Source organism: Nomascus leucogenys, chromosome X, assembly GCF_006542625.1.
Source record: "Nomascus leucogenys isolate Asia chromosome X, Asia_NLE_v1, whole genome shotgun sequence".
Lineage (NCBI taxonomy): Eukaryota > Metazoa > Chordata > Mammalia > Primates > Hylobatidae > Nomascus > Nomascus leucogenys.
Genome location: NC_044406.1, coordinates 90,751,176 through 90,770,312, shown reverse-complemented (window position 1 = coordinate 90,770,312; position 19,137 = coordinate 90,751,176). Strand labels below are relative to the sequence as shown.

General features: G+C 39.0%; 1 protein-coding gene across 2 annotated transcripts; it reads left to right on the top strand.

The window, feature by feature from the left end:
- Positions 1-3,291: 3,291 nt before the first annotated feature.
- Positions 3,292-13,284, top strand: RAB9B (RAB9B, member RAS oncogene family). Of its 2 annotated transcripts, XM_003262134.4 has the most exons (3): positions 3,292-3,489; positions 8,467-8,539; positions 9,718-13,284. In XM_003262134.4, the coding sequence occupies exon 3, from the start codon at positions 9,760-9,762 to the stop codon at positions 10,363-10,365; it is 606 nt and encodes a 201-aa protein (XP_003262182.1). In that variant the 5' UTR covers positions 3,292-3,489; positions 8,467-8,539; positions 9,718-9,759; the 3' UTR covers positions 10,366-13,284. The 2 variants fall into 2 exon arrangements, with proteins under 2 accessions (XP_003262182.1, XP_030663435.1); XM_030807575.1 differs by having other exon boundaries at positions 3,358-3,489; positions 8,467-13,284.
- The last annotated feature ends 5,853 nt before the right edge of the window (positions 13,285-19,137 follow it).

Below are 19,137 nucleotides of genomic sequence, written 5' to 3'. Positions count from 1 at the left end.
TGGTGTGACAAGATATTTTATGTACATCTTGGATATTTCTTGCCACATATCTGAAGTCAGCCATTTATTTAAGTAATCCTGGGTCCTTTTATTGGGAAATAGCATTTAGAACCATCCTATGGGCACTATAGGTGAATTTGGGCACTAAGATTTTCATTGTTTCTAAGTATTTTTAGTGGACTGAGCTTAAAAATGTTTTTTAAATGACTAAACTGAGTTCATACTGATGCCTCCCATAACTGGATAATCTTAAGAGACCTCTCCTTCAGGCTATGAAAAATCTGGCAAAGTATTCCTATTCCGTAAGATTATCCCTGTGTCAAATGATTTTTAAAAAAAAATACTGTATCACCAGAAACTGTGACTTGCTCTAGGACAATAATAGGTAAATAGTTGACAAATTCTTACTGTCTAATTTCCTTTTTACATAGCTATGGTTGCCATAATTTCTGAATAAAACATTAGATGATCTCATGAGTATTGTTGTAAAAATTAGGACAATAGGACAAAGTATTTGAAATCAGGACTATCTGGAAAATATCACGTGTATAGCTGCCACATAAATATTCTAGGCCAAAGATGACAAATACGTTGCCCTATGAATATGTTCAATATTAATAATTAGGACAGCAGTTGCTAAATTGGGTCCTGAGCTGTTCTAGTCCTGCTAATAGATGTTCCATAAACAAAAGAAATTCATGTTCACAAAAGTTTTGGAAATGTAGGATTGAAAAACAACACAACAGATTTCTTTACTTCAGGACTCCAAGAGACGTTAATGTTTTAATATGCGACGTGACTCTTCTGGAAGGGAAATAGTATGCAGTGTTTATACATTTATTTGAATGCTTCACAGAACCCTTTTGTACATAGCAACTTGTGAATGCTGGACCAGGCTGTTCTTTTAAATTAATCACATTACAATTATGTCTTCCTGAAGCTCAGGTCAATGTATTTCAAACTGATCAGGATGAGACTTCGGGAGATCTTGTTCATTGAATGTTGAAGAGCGTGTGTGTGTGTGTGTGTGTGTGTGTGACTCTGAAGGTAACCCTATCTCTGGTATCCGAACGCAATCTTGGTTTCACCTTCTATCTACTGACTACACTATGATTCTATTGTGTGTGTGGTGTGTGTGTGTGTGTGTAACTGTGTTATAAAAATAGAATTTTTATTGTGTGTGAAGGACACTATTTGACAGATCTCAATGATTGACCATTGGGAATAGTCCCATCTGAGAGCCACAAAACCATCCACAGCTGTTACTTTGAATCTTTGTGCTGTCCATTTTTGCTGATCCCTCACAACTAGTGTTAGTCATGTTGCTTCCATTCTAGAAAGACAATAGTAGTTGCTTCTTAAGTGGCCTCTAGAGACTCTTTTAATATAGGATTTACATGTAGGAATCTTTGGTCTAACAAAGGATTTTTCTTACCCTTAGGTGTTCCAACATTCACTAAACGTGTGGTGCTTTCAGCAGTTGTGAGATCCTGACTACGGAACGAGGTATAGAAACAAAGATCCTTAAAACTTGCCAGTTGGTTTGGGGGTTTCTCAGAGATGATTAAACTGTTGGAAAATGGCATCTATGAGAAAATGAAAAAGTAGTCTAGATTGTTACACCTAAAGACGAGTTACTCTAATATGAAGGACTGTTATTTAAAGCATTTCACAAAATTATTTATTGAGGTGCAAAAAGAAAACATTGAAACATCAATATATTTATTTTTCTCATTCTTTTAAAATTTCTGTGCTGGAGTATTTTAATGTTTACTCATTAAAACGTATGTTTAAAGTAATGAGTAATGTATATATGTACAGTAGTACATGTATATAATCTATAAATCCTTATACATATGTTGGGGCCCATGCTCAATAGTTTTTTAATAGACTAAAATGTATGCGGAAAAATTGATTTAGAGGATTGTGTGAATCTCTTCTTCATCAGAAGAGTGTTTTAGAGTGTGTGTGTGGGGAATGGTGTTGGTTTAAATAGGAGCACAAGAGATTCAGTTACATCCATTTATTTTATTTAAATATAACAATTATTACTGATACAGCATTCATTCATATTCAACAAATATTTTCTGAGCATGTCCTATGCAGCAAGCATTGCCCTAGGCTCTGTGCATATGGTGGTGAACACAAACGTTGTCCTTGACCTCATAGTCCTTCCCCACTATAGTTTAGTAGGGAAGACAGCTGTCAACCAAATAATCATACACTTAAATGTACCACCAAAAATGGGTAAGTGTTATGAAGGAAAAATACAGCAAGTTGCAGGAGGCTACAACAGTATAAACTGGGGCACCATCTCTATTCTGGGATTATCGAGAAAGGTTATCTTGAGAAGTGACATTTAAGCTGGGGCCTGCGGAGACTGATTGCACTTTTGCCTTGTCAAGAGACAGAGGAAGAGTGGCCTAGATGGAAGTAGCGGGTATGTGTGAGGGCCTGGATGGGGTCATGAGAGGAGTCAGGGCCTGTGCCACAAGGGCATAGGGTTTCAGACAATGGGGAAGCTTCAGAGATGGAGCTGCCTGACAGAGAGGTGGACTGCAGGCTAAATGACCTTAGGAGCTTTGTCCTTCTTCAATTCCAGGGGGAAAATCACAAACTAGTTGGAGGTACCAGAGGGCTACAGAAAACAAGAAGAGACTAGCTGGTAGGCTAGGCACAATTAAAACATCGAATTCTGCCCCAGCAGCTATTCCTGGAAATTCAAGTAATGCCCCCTGTGTGGCCCTCTAGAACTGTACCTGGTAAGAGTAAAGGGCAGTGTGTCCTCTATGCCTGAGCTACAGATGTGGGCTTTTTTTTTTAATTGCCTGAGAATTTCATAAGCTGTAGCCAGCTAGAGGGCCTAGCAATGTGTTGTGATCATGTGTTTTCCTGAGTTATTTGAAACAAGAGGGTGTACGTACTACCCTCTTGGCAAAATTAAAGGATTTTGAGCTAGGATAAATGAGGTAGATCAGAGGGTAATTGCAGGAAGTGAGGCAGTGGCTAGCCCTGCTTGAGGGCTTAGGCCCCAGGCTGCAGAGGAGCTAAGTGGGAGAGCAATATTTGACGGTCTATTGCCGCTGTGCCTACTAACCAGCTAGGGGAGGAGAAGGAGGACAAGGGAGACCAGGGTTGGACGATGAGCATGAAAGAAGAGTGGGCGAGCCAGGGAGCGCTTGCCACATGGAGGGCGGGAGGCGGCTACACTGGGTCCCCACCGCCAAGAAAGGGGCACGAAGAGGCGGCGCGGGCCCCGCCCCCTCCCCTGGCGGGCGCGGGCGCGGGCGCGAGACGCTGCGCGGCGGCAGCGGCGGGCGCGAGCGGCAGCTGTCAGGCCACCGAGGTCCAAGCCGCACTTGCTGCCCCATTGAGGACGAGGAGGCAGCAGGAGCAGTGACGGTGACGCTAAGGAGCCGGACTCCCGGCACGCAGAGCTGACCTGCCTGGCACCCGCGGCCCTCTCCTGTTTCCTTCCCATTGTGTTGGGTAAGGTGCCTGTGCGTGGGCAGGAACAGGGGCTAGGGGCTGGAGGACCCGGAAGGCCGGGAGGTGGGGGGCCTGTGAGAAGAGGGAGAAAGGAAAGTCTAGTTGATCCCCAGGACCACTCGTAGCTTGGGAAAAGGGACTGAGCCGCTCCCGGGGTCGGAGTTGGGGGCAGGTGACAGTGCAGGGGGGCGTTGCTGAGTAATCCCGAGCTGCTGCCAGAGCCGGGCAGAGAGGCGCAGGGCTCCGTGGGGAGCGGGTGTGGCTCAGTGCGCATGCGCCACAGCCGACTCGCTCTAAGAGCTGGGGGTGAGGTGAGAGGACCTGGGTCGGAGGTAGTTGGAACTGTGTGTGACATCTCACTTTCTAGGTCCGTAATGCTAACAGTGCCCCTGTCGTAGAGATGCCAGCATTCTAGTCTCCTAAGAAAGCTTCTTTTCCTTGTGTTCAGCTCGCTTGATGTCATCCAAACCTTACCTACCTATTTGTCCCTGGGCAGTCTACTGGGGAAGAAGTGGCCTGGGGACGATGCCAAATTGCTATCTAGTGTGCCTTTGAGCTTATAGCCCTAGAGCTGTCGTTGTGAGGAGTGAAAGGTTAGATGTGAGACTCCACATTGGACCCTCAATCCTATATGAGTTGCATATAGGATATAAATGTGGGCATGAATGTAGGAATAGCGTTTCAGTGGCATGACAGCTGTGGCATTTGGAGTCGGCATGAATGTAGCTGATAACTTGTTAGCTCTGCAAAATAAATCCAGTGCGTCAGAGGGCTTCCCCGCTACGATGCACCCACCACCACCACCAACGCCAAGTATTGGGTTGTATTGGAAACACACTCAAACATTCAATCATTTCTCATCCGTGTTGAATTTTACATAAAGATAGCCGCGCCCAATTCTTCAGTGCAGTATTTCCAATTATTGTGCCAGCATTCAACAGTGAGTTGAGTAGCCCTTACCAGTGTGTCGCCACAAGATGGGCTTTCCCCACAGGTCCAACCATGTCTCTTCCCCTGTACAGACTTCCAACAGTGCCACTCTCATCCAGTGCCTAGCCCTCCCCAGTTGCTCTTCCCTTATCGAGCCTTGCAGTACACATCCCTTTCAAGACTTGCCTCCGAGCAATCTGCACTACTGATTTTGAGCATCATTCCACTCCATGGCAACTGAACTGATGCCAATTTGCTTTTCTGCCTCTCTTCTCTCCATCATCATACTAAAATGTACTATTTTCAAAGGTTCAACTTCTTTTTCTTCATTGTGCTGCCTCCTCCCCCACCTCCACCCCCACCTCTAAGCATTCCCAACTAAATACAATAATTTGAATAAGGCTTTGTGGGCGCAGGCAGATTCAGAAGGTTTCAAGTGTGTTAAAGAACAAAGAGCTGGGGAGTATTGGTTATGGAAATTCCTAATTCACCTGATTGTCCAAGACTGAGACCCTGATGGGGAAAAAAAAAAGTTAGTAAACTATCCTTAGAGCATGCTCATTAATGAGTTTGTGAGGGTAGGAAAGGGGAATTGCGTCTCTCGAATATTTGACTCAGTTAGAGTCAGATCTTTCTCCGAATGGGATCAAAATCAGAATAAGCGTTTTGGTCCAAATGCTCGCCCGATAGAGGACCCATAAGGGATGCATACGGCATTTGACTTTCCTATTTATGTATTTAGTGTTATCAAAGAATTCATTTGCCTGCTTAATGTTACCTTGTTTAAAGGCTTGGATTAAATCCAGCATATTCTGGGGGAGGAAAAAATGATTTCATTTGCTTTTATACTGTGCTAGTTCTTTTTAAGTATGTACTAAAGGACATCACATTCATTTTCAAACAATGGTGAATGATTGTGGAGAGGCCAGCACCCACCGACAACATCAACTGGATGTCATTATTCTGCTCTTGTTTTTGGTAGGAATGGGGCAATGTATATACTTATTTTTAAAATGTGAGAGTAGGGGGAGGAAAACTCGAGCATTTCCCCTGACTTTCAACAGGTAGAATTCCCATTACGCCCCATCCAGAAAATGATCGAGTCAAGTTCATAACTTCTGCTCTTCAGTTACCTTATAAATAATAGTATTTTGACATCTTACAGAACTATGGAACTATTGTACCTTGGCATCAATTCAGAGGCATTAATTCTGGGCACCTACCTAATCGGTTAATTTGTAAACCAGTATTTATTATCTCCATGGAGGATCCTGGTGCTGCACACTGAAGGGGCTTCGAAAATGTACACAAACAGTGAGCTTACTATCTAGGAATTTAAAATCGATCATGTAAGAAAGACAGGAAAAGTTTGTTAACAAAATAAGGCAGTATAATGACATTATTTCAACTGTAAACAATGAGATCTTGAGCTTGCATGTTAATTTGTAAACTCCCTGAGGGCAAGACCTTGCCTTAAACATTTATTAATTCCCAACAGTATCTACACCCAGTGGATGTTTGAGTGATGAAGCTTTGCAAAGTACATTGGATGGGGAGAAACCAGAAACAGGGAGAGAAGAACTTTCACAAAAGTTTAGATGTGAGAAAGTGTGGGCCAAAATGAGGATGGTAGCACAGGACTAGAAAATGATACTTCAAGAGAAAATCAGCAGGATTGAATGAAGGCAAGGAGACAAATCTGAACTGTATTCATTTTTACTTCTAGAAAATAAATGGGAGTTGGAGACAGCAGAGGAGAGTGGAGGGTTTCCTTAGTAAGGACACAACACACAATAGGCACTGTAGTGTTTTCTCAAATATCAGTAGCAAGATTGGACCAGAAGACCCTGAAGGTCCCTTCAACGCTGAGATTCTGTGCCATATGCAGATGTTCAAGCTTGTTGAGGAACAAGGCATTCTCAAATATGGAAGAAAGAGAAAAGAATTCTTATCCTTTCACTAGCAGGCCCTTTCTGAGAAGGGTTAATACTGAGCCGCAAGGCCCTCACCAGTGCATGAAAGGAGGTGGAGGAGCCAGAGGAATAAAAACCTCAAACCAAATTTTTCAAAAAATGCTTACAAATCTTTGCAAACTTCATAAGCTTTTCATTCTCCCCCAAAATCCTGTTAAGTAGGGCAGGTATTATCTGCTCTATTTTTATGTAAGAAGATACTGAAACAGAAAGATTAAATGACCTGCCCAAGTTCATAAAATAAATGAATGGTGTAACAGTGATGAAGACCCTGATGTCCTGATTACTGCCAGCTAGCTCAGTGCTCTTGACACTGAACCACATTGCTTTTCCTCTTTTTCCCTTGGCATAGAGCCTATAGGCCCAGAAGTTATGTGTGCACATAACCAAATAGGGAATGCACAAGCAACTGCAGCATTATCTCAGACAGTTATTAATACATCATCATTATTCCTGGAGCTGAGCATTTGGTTTCCATATTCACTCAGTCCTTGACCTGTCTATTGAGTTTATCTGCAACTGGGAGAATAGGGTCAGTGAGTCTTTTAATGATGTGAACACCTGTTGCTAGGAACTCAAGGAAGCTTGTGTGGCATGGACGCTTAATACTAGCCATCAGAATCATGCCCAAGTTTGTACTTCTGGTACTTTTTAAAATGAGAGTTCAAGAGTTCTGCTCTGTAAAATTATCCTACAGACCGGTATAAAAAAATAAAAAAGTGTGCTAACACTTGTTTCATCTCCATTTAAAGAAATGTTTGTTATTTGAGCTAATTCCAAAGACAGAAATTTGGGAGCAGGAATAAGAGGACACAAATCAGGAATTGTAGGAAACTTGAGAATTCTGTAGAGTGTATATAAACCAAGAAGGAGGATAAAGCCTATCCATTTAGGAGATATTATTTAAATTCATAATTAGTGGTTTAGATATCTAATGAATCCTTATTGTAAGTTTTATCTATATTTAGAAAATAACATGAGATTATTAAGCAGCAGATTTTTTTTTAAAGCTTCGTTCTTCCTCAGTAAGAACACTACACAGATCTAGGCACTGTTTTTCTTCTTGGACCAGTACTCTTGATGCTGCTTAAATAAGATTCTTGCCATAATTAATTATAATATTAGATGAATGTATATTTAAATTTAATAGCACCAGCTAAATATTAAAACTGGTGTTTAAGACTGATGACCTGCCAGGTGCAGCGGCTCACGCCAGTGAATCAAGCACTTTGGGAACATGAGGTGGGCAGATCTTTTGAGCCCTGGAGTTTGAGACCAACCTGGGCAACATGGTGAAACCCCATCTCTACAAAAACTACAAAACTTAGCCGGGCATGGTGGTGCGTGCCCGTAGTCCCAGCTACTCGGAAGGCTGAGGTGGGAAGATTACTTGAGCCCAGGAGGTCGAGGCTGCAGTGAGCCATGATTGCACCACTGCACTCCAGCCTGGGTGACAGAATGAGACCCTGTCTCAAATTTAAAAAATAAATAAAGAAAAGAGAAATGACCTAAACTAATTAATAAAATAATTAGCCAAGATAATATACTTTATTGTAAACAGGAAGCCCACAAACACAATTTTTTTCTGCTAATTATGTGGAATCAATTGCAGAGACAACCTTGAGACAGACTGGTGAGTGCACTAACAATTTTCTTGGAGATGGGAACGTTGGTAGGTATAAAAGGAAGAAGTTTCATCTCTGACTTAGGATTTCAACATATCTTAGATTGCTCTGTACTTTCCTTTTCCTGAATGTCATCTATTGTGAATATCATCTACTTTCTTTAATTTGCTTTTACTTTGAATGGTGAATTCAATTGAGAGACAATATAAAATGTAAAAATTATATAAATTACAAATTAGGATAAGTGAAAGTTCTTGGAATAAAATTATTTTGCTTATGTTAGGCATAGGTAGCATTTTGAACTTTTATTTTTGAAAAGCACCCTCTGTAGGTTACCTGAGGTTGCTGTGGGTTCTTTTTTTTTCTGACTTGAATATATTTTTATAGAGAGCCTTAACGTTATTTTATTATAGATTTTTTAAAATAATGTTTTCTATTCTGTTTTATAGCACCCTAAAAAGAAAGAATAAAACAACAACAGGAAAAAAGGAAAATATTTAAATTGTGACAAAAACCCACTGGGTAGGTATTTCAAGGGGGCACACTGTGGATTTGGGATATTTTAATATTTGATCTCTTAAAAATGAATATTTAGAAAAATATATAGCTAGTACACAGGCATTCCAAAATCATTTTAAGGGCTACTAAATTTTGTAAAATTATATTCAAATGTGTGTGCTTCCAGAAACTGTTTTGCATGCACTCCTTCAATTAGTGATTCGTTTTCATCTCTTTGGGTCTATTGTATAAATATCATCCAATTAACCTCATCACTGTTGAGTCCCCACAATAGACCTAGTGGGAAAGTACCTAACAGAATATAGGAAAAGGTAGTATTTGTTCAGTAAGCATTTGATCTTTTTATTTTAAGACACGTTCTAGGTATTCCATGTGTAGACATGTTGTGGAGGTAACAAGTAGGGTACTGTATAAATATTAGCACTTTAAATTTTACAGTATGTTTTCAAATGTTGCTATTATGGAATTGAAACCTAAATCCAAAAACTAATAAGCTATTCAAGATTTCCTTCCTTCATGACAGCTGTTATATTGATATCAGTCAATTGTCATCAACATAAATGCCATTGTTCCATGAAGAAAAAAATATAGAAGATCCTTACTTGAGAGGGTGTTCCTATCAATGCAAGTATAATGGGGTAAATGCCTGAAGAAATGTAACCTTGTTCTCTCTTTCAAATTCTGGGGTGCAGTCTAATTCTGGCCCAGACCTCTACCGACAGAATCAAGAATCCAGTTTATGTAGCTTTCTCTTCTCAATAATTTTTGCATCCATCAAGAGCAGACTTCAAACCCCAAGTCAATTTCATACTATTTGTCTATTGTTTGGAACTGTCCAAACCGGAAGCTAAAGTTGTCACACATTTGAGTGGCATTCCTGTTCTAGGCTTCCTCTCCTAGAATTGGGTCAGAACTGAACCAAATTACAGGACCATCTGCTAGTCCATTTACCCGTGGCACTCAGCCATTTTCCTGGCACAACAAAAGACCTCAGAAAAACAAGACCTATTTTTCCCCTTATGCAAAATTAGTTCTATTTCTTCCACTGTACTACATCAATTAATGAGCATAAATCAGAGAAGTTGAATGAGAAGGCCTCATAATTCAGAGAAATTTGCTATGAAGTTGATTTCAGTTTCAGGTTTAACTGTTTTCCCTCCTACTTTTCCTTTTATTTTCAGGTTCTCTTGGTTACAAACTCCTTCCCTTCTGGTGCTGCAAAAATGAGTGGGAAATCCCTGCTCTTAAAGGTCATTCTCTTGGGTGATGGTGGAGTTGGGAAAAGTTCGCTTATGAACCGTTATGTAACCAACAAATTTGACTCCCAGGCTTTTCACACCATAGGGGTAGAGTTCTTAAATCGAGATCTGGAGGTAGATGGACGCTTTGTAACCCTCCAGATTTGGGACACTGCAGGGCAGGAACGTTTCAAGAGCCTTAGGACACCCTTCTACAGGGGAGCAGACTGCTGCCTCTTGACCTTCAGCGTGGATGATCGGCAGAGCTTCGAGAATCTTGGTAACTGGCAGAAAGAATTTATTTACTATGCGGATGTGAAGGACCCTGAGCATTTCCCCTTTGTAGTTCTGGGTAACAAGGTAGACAAAGAGGATAGGCAAGTGACTACTGAGGAGGCACAAGCCTGGTGCATGGAGAATGGGGATTACCCTTATTTAGAAACTAGTGCCAAAGATGATACTAATGTGACAGTGGCCTTTGAAGAAGCTGTCAGGCAGGTGTTGGCTGTAGAGGAACAGCTGGAGCATTGCATGTTGGGTCACACCATTGACTTGAACAGTGGCTCCAAAGCAGGGTCTTCGTGCTGTTAAAGATAGGGAGCCTTTTAAAAATGTGCCCCAAATAGGTCAGTCAGTAGTGTAAGAATAACTGTGCCCCTCTAAGAGTGCACACACAAAGAGGGTAAGAGACAAGGTTCTGACTGTGAAACAGAGCCTTTCAAATTGAAGTGTAGATCGATTAAAAAAATTAAAAATTAAAAAAATAAAGCTCTATCAAGCCAAGTGTATTTTGCGTGATTTCTGCTATTTCCCCTTCTTGTGTGTCTCAGGACATATCAGAAAGTTTTAGTCCTGAGACAGTTAAATATTTTTTAAATCACAGTTTAAACCTAGAACCCAGCTGCATGAAGGAGTTAAAGAGCTACAACTATTTCTTAAAGTGTTCCATTAATCAACTAACAAATGTCACTATGAGACTCTTGCCGAGCAGTTTCTGACATTTCTGCCGAAGGGGAAAAAATCAGACTTTGAGCTGTATTACAATAAAAATAATAATGCAAATAAGGATTCCTAGGCTTGAATTATAAAGAAATTGTAATGATTAGGAGTGCAAAAGTATAATGATATACACTGGCTTGTTTAAATTCTTATGTATGGTTTGCTCCCATCTGAGCTTTTCAAAAAATCCCATCTCAATAAGAGATACTCTAATGACACTGGCAATTGATTATACTTCTTGTGTTTGAAGTCATAGGATACTAGTGAATGGATTATGCTTAAATATGCCAACCACCTTTGCAAATAAATGGTTGGTCTGCTTTTACTTCCTAAGTCTACTTCTGCTGCATAGAGATGTTGCTTCTCTGACAACCTCTTACCAATTTAGCAATGCTGCTTAGTATATGAATTTGGATGCAGTGCTCTCTGCTCATAATTTAGATGGTCCTTCGATCCAACATGCTGGGCTCATGGAGAAGGCTTCAGAAAAGATTGGGGGATAATGAACTTTTCTCACAAGGCTCCTTAACTCAAATATTTATTGTAGAAGAAGGAACTGGTTTCTTGTGTGTTGCACTGTATGTTCAACTAGCCTAATTAGGACACTGAAAGTGACAGAAGAGCAGATCTTAACCCAGTATTAGAATGAATTTCCCATAATCAGAGTGGTCCGACATTGAAAGTGACAGAAGAGCAGATTTTAACCCAGTGTTAGAATGAATTTCCCATAATCAGAGTTGTCCAACAGTGGAATGGACTGCCTTAATAGTGAGCTCCCTGCCTCTGAAAATACTCACTGGATGACCATCTGTTAGAATACCATAAAAAGATTTTCTGTACTGGCTACATGTTCAATATAAAGTCCTTTCTGGCTCTAAGTTCTATGAATCTATAAACTACATCAGTGCCATGCTGTGGTTAGATTTATCTGATGATAACAGCTAAGACTATGGAGAGGGACTTTTAAAATTCTCAAACCATTCTGTGGTCAATCTTTAACAGCAACTACATAGCTCTTCCTTTTGCTTTTGCACTGTGGCAGGAAAAATTCTTGAGCTCTGAGTAATCTTTATGTGACTCATAAAAAACATCTTAAAGCTCCCATGTTAAAATATAAAAATGGTTTGACAATTTTTGATTACCATGACTGTCAGTTATATACTATATTATGAATATGCAGTGTGGTTCTTGTTGGTTGATCTGTTTATCCTGCATAGATTTTAATCTGTATTTTAAAACATCTATGATAAAAATAGTGACAGACAGAAACTACCCCAAAAAGAGACCTAGGCCAGGAAGGGGGTGGGAGCTTTCATAGGAATACAGCCTAGAACTCTCCATTGTAGCCACGTATGGAATCCGCCTTACTTACATGTAGGACCTTTGTGCTTTAAGAGCTCTGGGACATATTGGCCAAATAGAAAAGAAGAGGACAGTATTTCAACTCAGTTATACTCAATATTTCCAATTAAGATATAATCCTGACACCATTGTTCAATTAACTTTGATGCCAGAAGTCAAAGCCAGAACTGGGACCCCACAGCTCTTAAGTACTGGTCCCTAGCCTGCCTATGCCTATAGCCAGCCACACTGGTTTCCAAGTTCTATGATCATTTTGCTACAATCATGTTAGGGTGAAAATCTGTACATCAGAACTGTTAAATGCTAATTATTTTTAAGTGCATGAGACCTGGGGCCTTCTCTTTCTACTTGCACTCTGCTTATACTAGTTTCTATTTGTAGATCTCAGGCCTTCATCATAAAGACCTCCATCAACTCACAAAAGTACTTGTCTCTATTAGAGTGGCATGTGGTCATTTGAGTAAAAAAAAAAAAAATTACATGGGTATCGGATTCATAGGCATCCTGTCCATCTAAGACAAGTGTTAATATTATTGGCCCATCAACTGGAGCCCCTTTCCTCTTAGCCATACCATTGTTTTCTACCAAATTACCACTCAATATCTTAATAAAAGCACTCAACATTAAGTGACATAAACAGTGGCATTTGGGTAAGCAACACTCAGTGGGGTGCTGACATATAGTTTGGGTAAGATTAAAAAACACCAAAGGCTGAAATCTGTGAGTACCAAGAACTGTGCATATAGGTTTAGAAATTGACTGTGTACCCTAGAATGTGCAGTGTAATATTTTCAATAGGTGTTTTTTTAAAGAACACTAGATTTTTGGAATAATATATTTCTAATTAGGACTATATTGTTTTTCAATGGTCTGTTAAAACATCATACAGAATATTTATTTAGTTTATTGTCATGTATTGGCTAACTTTCAGGGGCCTCAGATTCCATATGTCTTCAGTGGATTGATGAATATCAGGTTAATTTGTGCCTGCCCCAGCCATCTCTACTTTATTCTGAGGTATTCCACAATCCTCTTGTTGCAGGTGCTGCTAAAAAAAATCTCAACATTGTGTATCAAATATTTTCTTTCAACTGTAAAAAATCATCTGTGTTAAAGTGAATAAAAAGTGCATTTTGAATAACCAGCACACAATGTTTGTGTTTCTTCCCTCCCTTTCTCTTTTTGAGCAATTGGTGGGTGTGATGGACAGTACTTATTAATCAAGTCACTCTTTCAGGCTGCACTGGATGTGGCCTCTGGATCATGTTTCATGTCGTACTCCAAGCAGCCACTACGTAGTGATCAGATACTGCTATACTGATTGTGAAGCAAACTCTAAAGATTGGGGCAGGGAGGTCCTTTTTATTTTATAACACTTTCTATTTATTTAGTTATTAGAGACAGGGTCCCTCCATTGCTCAGGCTGGAGTGCAGTGGCGCAATCATGGCTCATAGCAGCCTCAAACTCATGGGCTCAACCACTTTCTAATGCATGACGTGTATTGGGACTGGAAATTGAATCTTAACTTTCCACTTTATTTCTTTATTATAATTTAAAACCATTACTTAATGGATACAATGTACATTATTCTGGTGATGGGTACACTAAAAGCCCAGATTTCAATCTGCAATATATCTATATAACAAAACTGCACTTGTGCCCCCTAAATTTATACAAATAAAAGAAAAAATATTATAATAAACAATGTTGCATAAAAAATAAATGTTAAACCATCACAAAATATAAACAGAGTAGACATATTCCCTTTATTTTCCTGACTGGTGAATTGTCCAGATCTTAGGAAAACATGAAAATATAGGTGAAACAAATAAGAAAAGCAAAGAATAATTTTGTTAAATACTCTGTTCTCTTGCCTCTCACATATTGGATTTTAAAGATACATTAGCACCCAATGGCTTGAATATACATAATGGCGGTTTTTAAATTATGGACACAAATCTTTCCACAGCATATATAGTTTCATTACATTGATTCCATCTGCCACAGATTTCACTCTCTTCTCTCTGTCTACTTTTGCCTGTTGCAACTTTGGGCAGTTGAAATTGGGGGTAGGGAATTTGTTGGGAAACAGATTATTATTATTTTTTTTTGCCACATGTACCATTTCCGTCTCTGATGATTATAATTTAACACATTTTCAGACCATGCTTCAAATGCAGCACCCCAAATCATTTTGACTAGTCTATAATGATGCAACTTTTAGAATATAGAAAGTCATAGATTTATAATCCACTTAATAAGGATTTGCTCATTCGTAACTGATTTTTTTTTTTTTTTTGAGACGGGGTCTCGCTCTGTCACCCGGGCTAGAGTGCAGTGGCCTGATCGCCGCTCACTGCAACCTCTACTTCCCGAACTTAAGCAGTCCTTCCACCTCAGCCTCCTGAGTAGCTGGGATTACAGGCATGCACCAGCATGCCCAGCTAACTTTGTGTGTGTGTGTGTGTGTGTGTGTATTTGAGACAGGGTCTTGCTTTGTCACCCAGGCTGGAGTGCAGTGGCCTGATCTCGGCTCACTGCAACCTCGGCCTCCCGGACTCAAGCGATTCTCATGCCTCAGCCTCCCTAATAGCTGGGATTACAGGTGCCCGCCACCACACCTGGCTAATTTTTGTATTTGTTATAGAGACAGGGCTTCACCATGTTGGCCAGGCTGGTCTTGAACTCCTGGCCTCAAGCGATCCACCCACCTGGCCTCCCAAAGTGCTGGGATTACAGGTGTGAGCCAATGCTCCAGGGCCCATAACTGATATTTTAAAAACAGAATGCCAACTTCCTGTCTTTAATGTTTTTCTGCCTCATTCATAACCCAATGGGAAATCTCCTCATGATGTCTTAAGAAACAGTACAGTCTCACTTTTTGGAAATGGTTTGGCGATAGTCCTTCCAGAAACAGGAAGGTGTGGAATACATAATTTGTCTTCCATCTTGTAACTGTATTTTTAAAACACACTGGAAAATTGAGGTATCAGTTTGAGTAATTTCAAGCTGGGAGGTGGGATGGACATCTCTACTTTCATTTGAATTACCCAAAGTGGATCTTGCAGCAATTTTTTTCCTCAGTGATCTAGGTAATCATTTCACTTTTTTTCTCTCCTTGCTGTGGAAATGTAAAATTTACTACAGTGCAGTGTTTTTCTTACACTTGATTTTAAGGCAGATAAACTGTAGTATACTCTCTTAGCCCATTTTACCATAAGCTTGGTAGGCTATAAACTACAGAATTTCATTTCTCAGCTCTGGAGGCTAGGAAGTCCAAAATCCAGGCATTTGCAGATTCAGGGTCTGGTGAGGCCCCGATTTCTGGTTCATAGATGACACCTTCTAGCTGTGTGGAAGGGGGAAGGGGTTTCTCTTGGGCTTCTTTTATAAGGGTACTAATCCCATTTATGAGGGCCGTGACCTAATCACCTTCCAAATGCCCCATCTCCTTATAATGCCATAACCTTGGGGTTTAGGATTTCAACCTATGAATTTTGGAGGAGGACACAAAGATTCAGAGCATAGCATACACCTTTTGATAAAATGTTAATATGCATGATTTGGGATATTCACTAATGTTTTCTTTTTCCAAACTGGTCATTTTAATTTCCTCAAGTTTCCATCACCAAAAGAGCTCTCATTCTTTACTACTTTCTCTTTAAGAGAAGGAAGGGATAATGACAAAAGGGAGGCATGTTTATGGAATAAAGGAAAAATTATTAAATGCCTTCTTACTGATACGCTTGCCAAAACTGGTGAGCAAGGATCTCTTATTCTGCTAGTGATGGCAGTGGTAATAATGTGTGAAAGGGTTTTTTTTTTTAAGGGGGCAAGAAGTTACTTAATATTTTCCCAGTGAAAATAAGCATCTTCACAGCTCAAGATGTGGCGTCGTCACCTGTAGTCATATAGGAACTGCTGCAGTGATCTTTGTGTCTTCATAAATGTCTTTGCCTTCTCCAAGGAAACACAGAGAATGATGATTCAGTTATATATAAATGCCTTTTTAAACAGTGGGTTTTGTGTGTGCAAGCATGTGTATTTTTAAGTAATCTGTCAGTTCCTTTCATGCTCTATGAACTATGGGTAAATGTATAATGGTCTCACTATAGCACTCCTGAATTTTAATCAGACCTGCCAAGCTGTGCCACATCTAGTTAATTGATTGATAAAAAGAATTGGGAAATGCTGCCTTAATGAAAGAAATAGCTCTTAATTCAACATTAGCTATATTGATTAGAGTAAAAATACAAATCACGCCTTCCTGTGGTGCATTCATGAGGAAGCGAGAAACAGGCTCATATCATCTCTTTTCTCTTACGTTGTTCCTGGCTGCCTTAGAAACTACATATCCAAGGGTGTGTCCTGTAATATATTGCTCAACATAGAGTCTGTTAATAGATGAACAAGTGCCAGTAGCCTCTGAGTTCTCTCTTTTTCCATTTGTTCCCTGCTAGAAAACTTACAGTCACCGATAAATGCTTTAAAATGTTCTTTTTTTCTGATTACAAAAGCCATACACATCCACTGTAGAAAAATGAAGTAATGAAAGAAATAGAAAAGCAAGATTTAAAAAATTAAAGTCATCTGTAATCCTATTACCCTGAGATAAGCAGATTTTAACATTTTAGTGTAGATTTTAATATATTTATGTATTTTTAAAATTGATTTGATACTGCACACACTGATTGTAATCTTTTTTACTTAATATACATATAGTACTTAAGTTTTCTCTAAGACATATATTCTTCTAAGATTATATTTGCTGTTTGCATAATATTGTATTGAAGGGTTTACCACAATTACCCATATTGCTAAAATTTTAATAAAACACTTATTGCTAGACATTTAGGTTGTTTTACAGCTGCCTTCTTTTCATAAAATAAAGCAGCAGTGAAGTTCCTTAATATCAATCTTAACTCTCACCTCTGTTTATTTCCTACTAGTAAAATTTCAAAGTCAAAGAGTATGAATTTTTTATTAATTTTAATATATACTGGCAAATTGGCCTCTAGAAACTTATCCCAAATGACATCAACACCAGTAGAATAAGAGGAGGACTATCTTTCCAACACCCAAACGTATGGACTATTATCTTCCTTTTTAACCCCATATGTGCAGTCCGATGGGTGAAAAAATGATCTCATGTTGTCATTAACATTTATTTAATTTTTTGAGAGTAATTGTTTATATATTTATTGGCCATTTTTATTTTTCCTTGAGTGAATGGACCCTTATGGGGGTTGGGGAACATTCATTTTTGTTTCTTATTGATTCCAAGGAAATCTTTTTTTATATTGTGGGTATTAACCTTTGATCTTATCCACATTGCTGGTTTTCTGCAATCCCCTCCCATAGCTCTTGCCTTTTAATTTTGTTTATGGTATTTTAAAAATATACTGCCATATTATAGAAAAGGTTATGTTCTGATAAATTAGAAAACTGTGGTGGGTTGGGGAAAGAGAGGTGCTTATTTGATTTGTCCTTTGTTTCTGATTATACTCGAGACTACTTTTGTTTAGAAAGGTTATGAATATAAGCTTTGGTCACCATGATAAGAGAATTGTTAGAAATAAAAAATATTCATTCATCCAGATGCTTTAATTGCATGATGTCAAATGACTGGTTTGAATTGCGTCTACTGCTGTAATAATCAGATTATTCTGAAGCCTTGTGTTAAATACAAATGCAGAGATAGAAACAGTTCCACTTTCAACCACAAGGGGGCAATAAAGACCGGTTAGTGTTCCGCCATAGACGAAACATATATATATATATATATATATATATATATATATATATATATATATATATATAGTGTTTATATATATATATAGTGTTTATATATATATAGTGTATATAGTGTATATATATACACTATATATAGAGAGAGAATATATATATAGTGTATATAGTGTATATATATACACTATATATAGAGAGAGAATATATATATTATATATATATACTTTAATTTCTGGGTTACATGTGCAGAACGTTCAGATTTGTAACATAGGTATACACGTGCCATGGTGGTTTGCTGCACCCTTCATCCCATCACCTACATTAGATATTTCTCCTAATGTTATCCCTCCCCTAGCCCCCCACCCTTGACAGGCCCCGACGTGTGATGTTCCCCTCCCTGTGTCCATGTGTTCTTATTGTTCAACTCCCACTTATGAGAGAGAACATGCAGTGTTTGGTTTTCTGATCTTGTGATAGTTTGCTGAGAATGATAGTTTCCAGCTTCATCCATGTCCCACCAGAGGACACGAACTCATCCTTTTTTATGGCTGCATAGTATTCCATGGTGTATATGTGCCACATCTTCTTAATCCAGTCTATCATTGATGGACATTTGTGTTGGTTCCAAGTCTTTGCTATTGCAAATAGTGCCACAATAAACATACATGTTCATGTGTCATTATAGTAGCATGATTTATAATCCTTTGGGTATATTTCCTGTAATAGAATTGCTGGCCCAAAAGGTATTTCTAGTTCTAGATCCTTGAGGAATCGCCACACTGTCTTCCACAACGGTTAAACTAATTTACACTCCCACCAACAGTGTAAAAGCGTTTCTATTTTTCCACAACCTTTCCAGCATCTGTTGTTTCCTAACTTTTTAATGATCGCCATTCTAACTGCCTTGAGAAGGTATCTCATTGTGGTTTTGATTTGCATTTCTCTAATGACCAGTGATGATGAGCATTTTTTATATGTATGTTGGCTGAATAAATGTCTTCTTTTGAGAAGTGTCTGTTCATATCCTTTGCCCATCTTTTGATGGGGTTGTTGGCTTTTTTCTTGTAAATTTGTTTAAGTTCTTTATAGATTCTGGATATTAGCCCTTTGTCAGATGGATAGATTGCAAAAATTTGCTCCCGTTCTGTAGGTTGCCTGTTCACTCTGATGATAGTTTATTTTGCTGTGCAGAAGCTCTTCAGTTTAATTAGGTCCCATTTGTCAATTTTGGTTTTTGTTGCCATTGCTTTTGG

Bases quoted from the DNA above. Each gene is read 5' to 3' on its own strand.
- RAB9B (XM_003262134.4), top strand. From the start codon at position 9,760: ATGAGTGGGAAATCCCTGCTCTTAAAGGTCATTCTCTTGGGTGATGGT.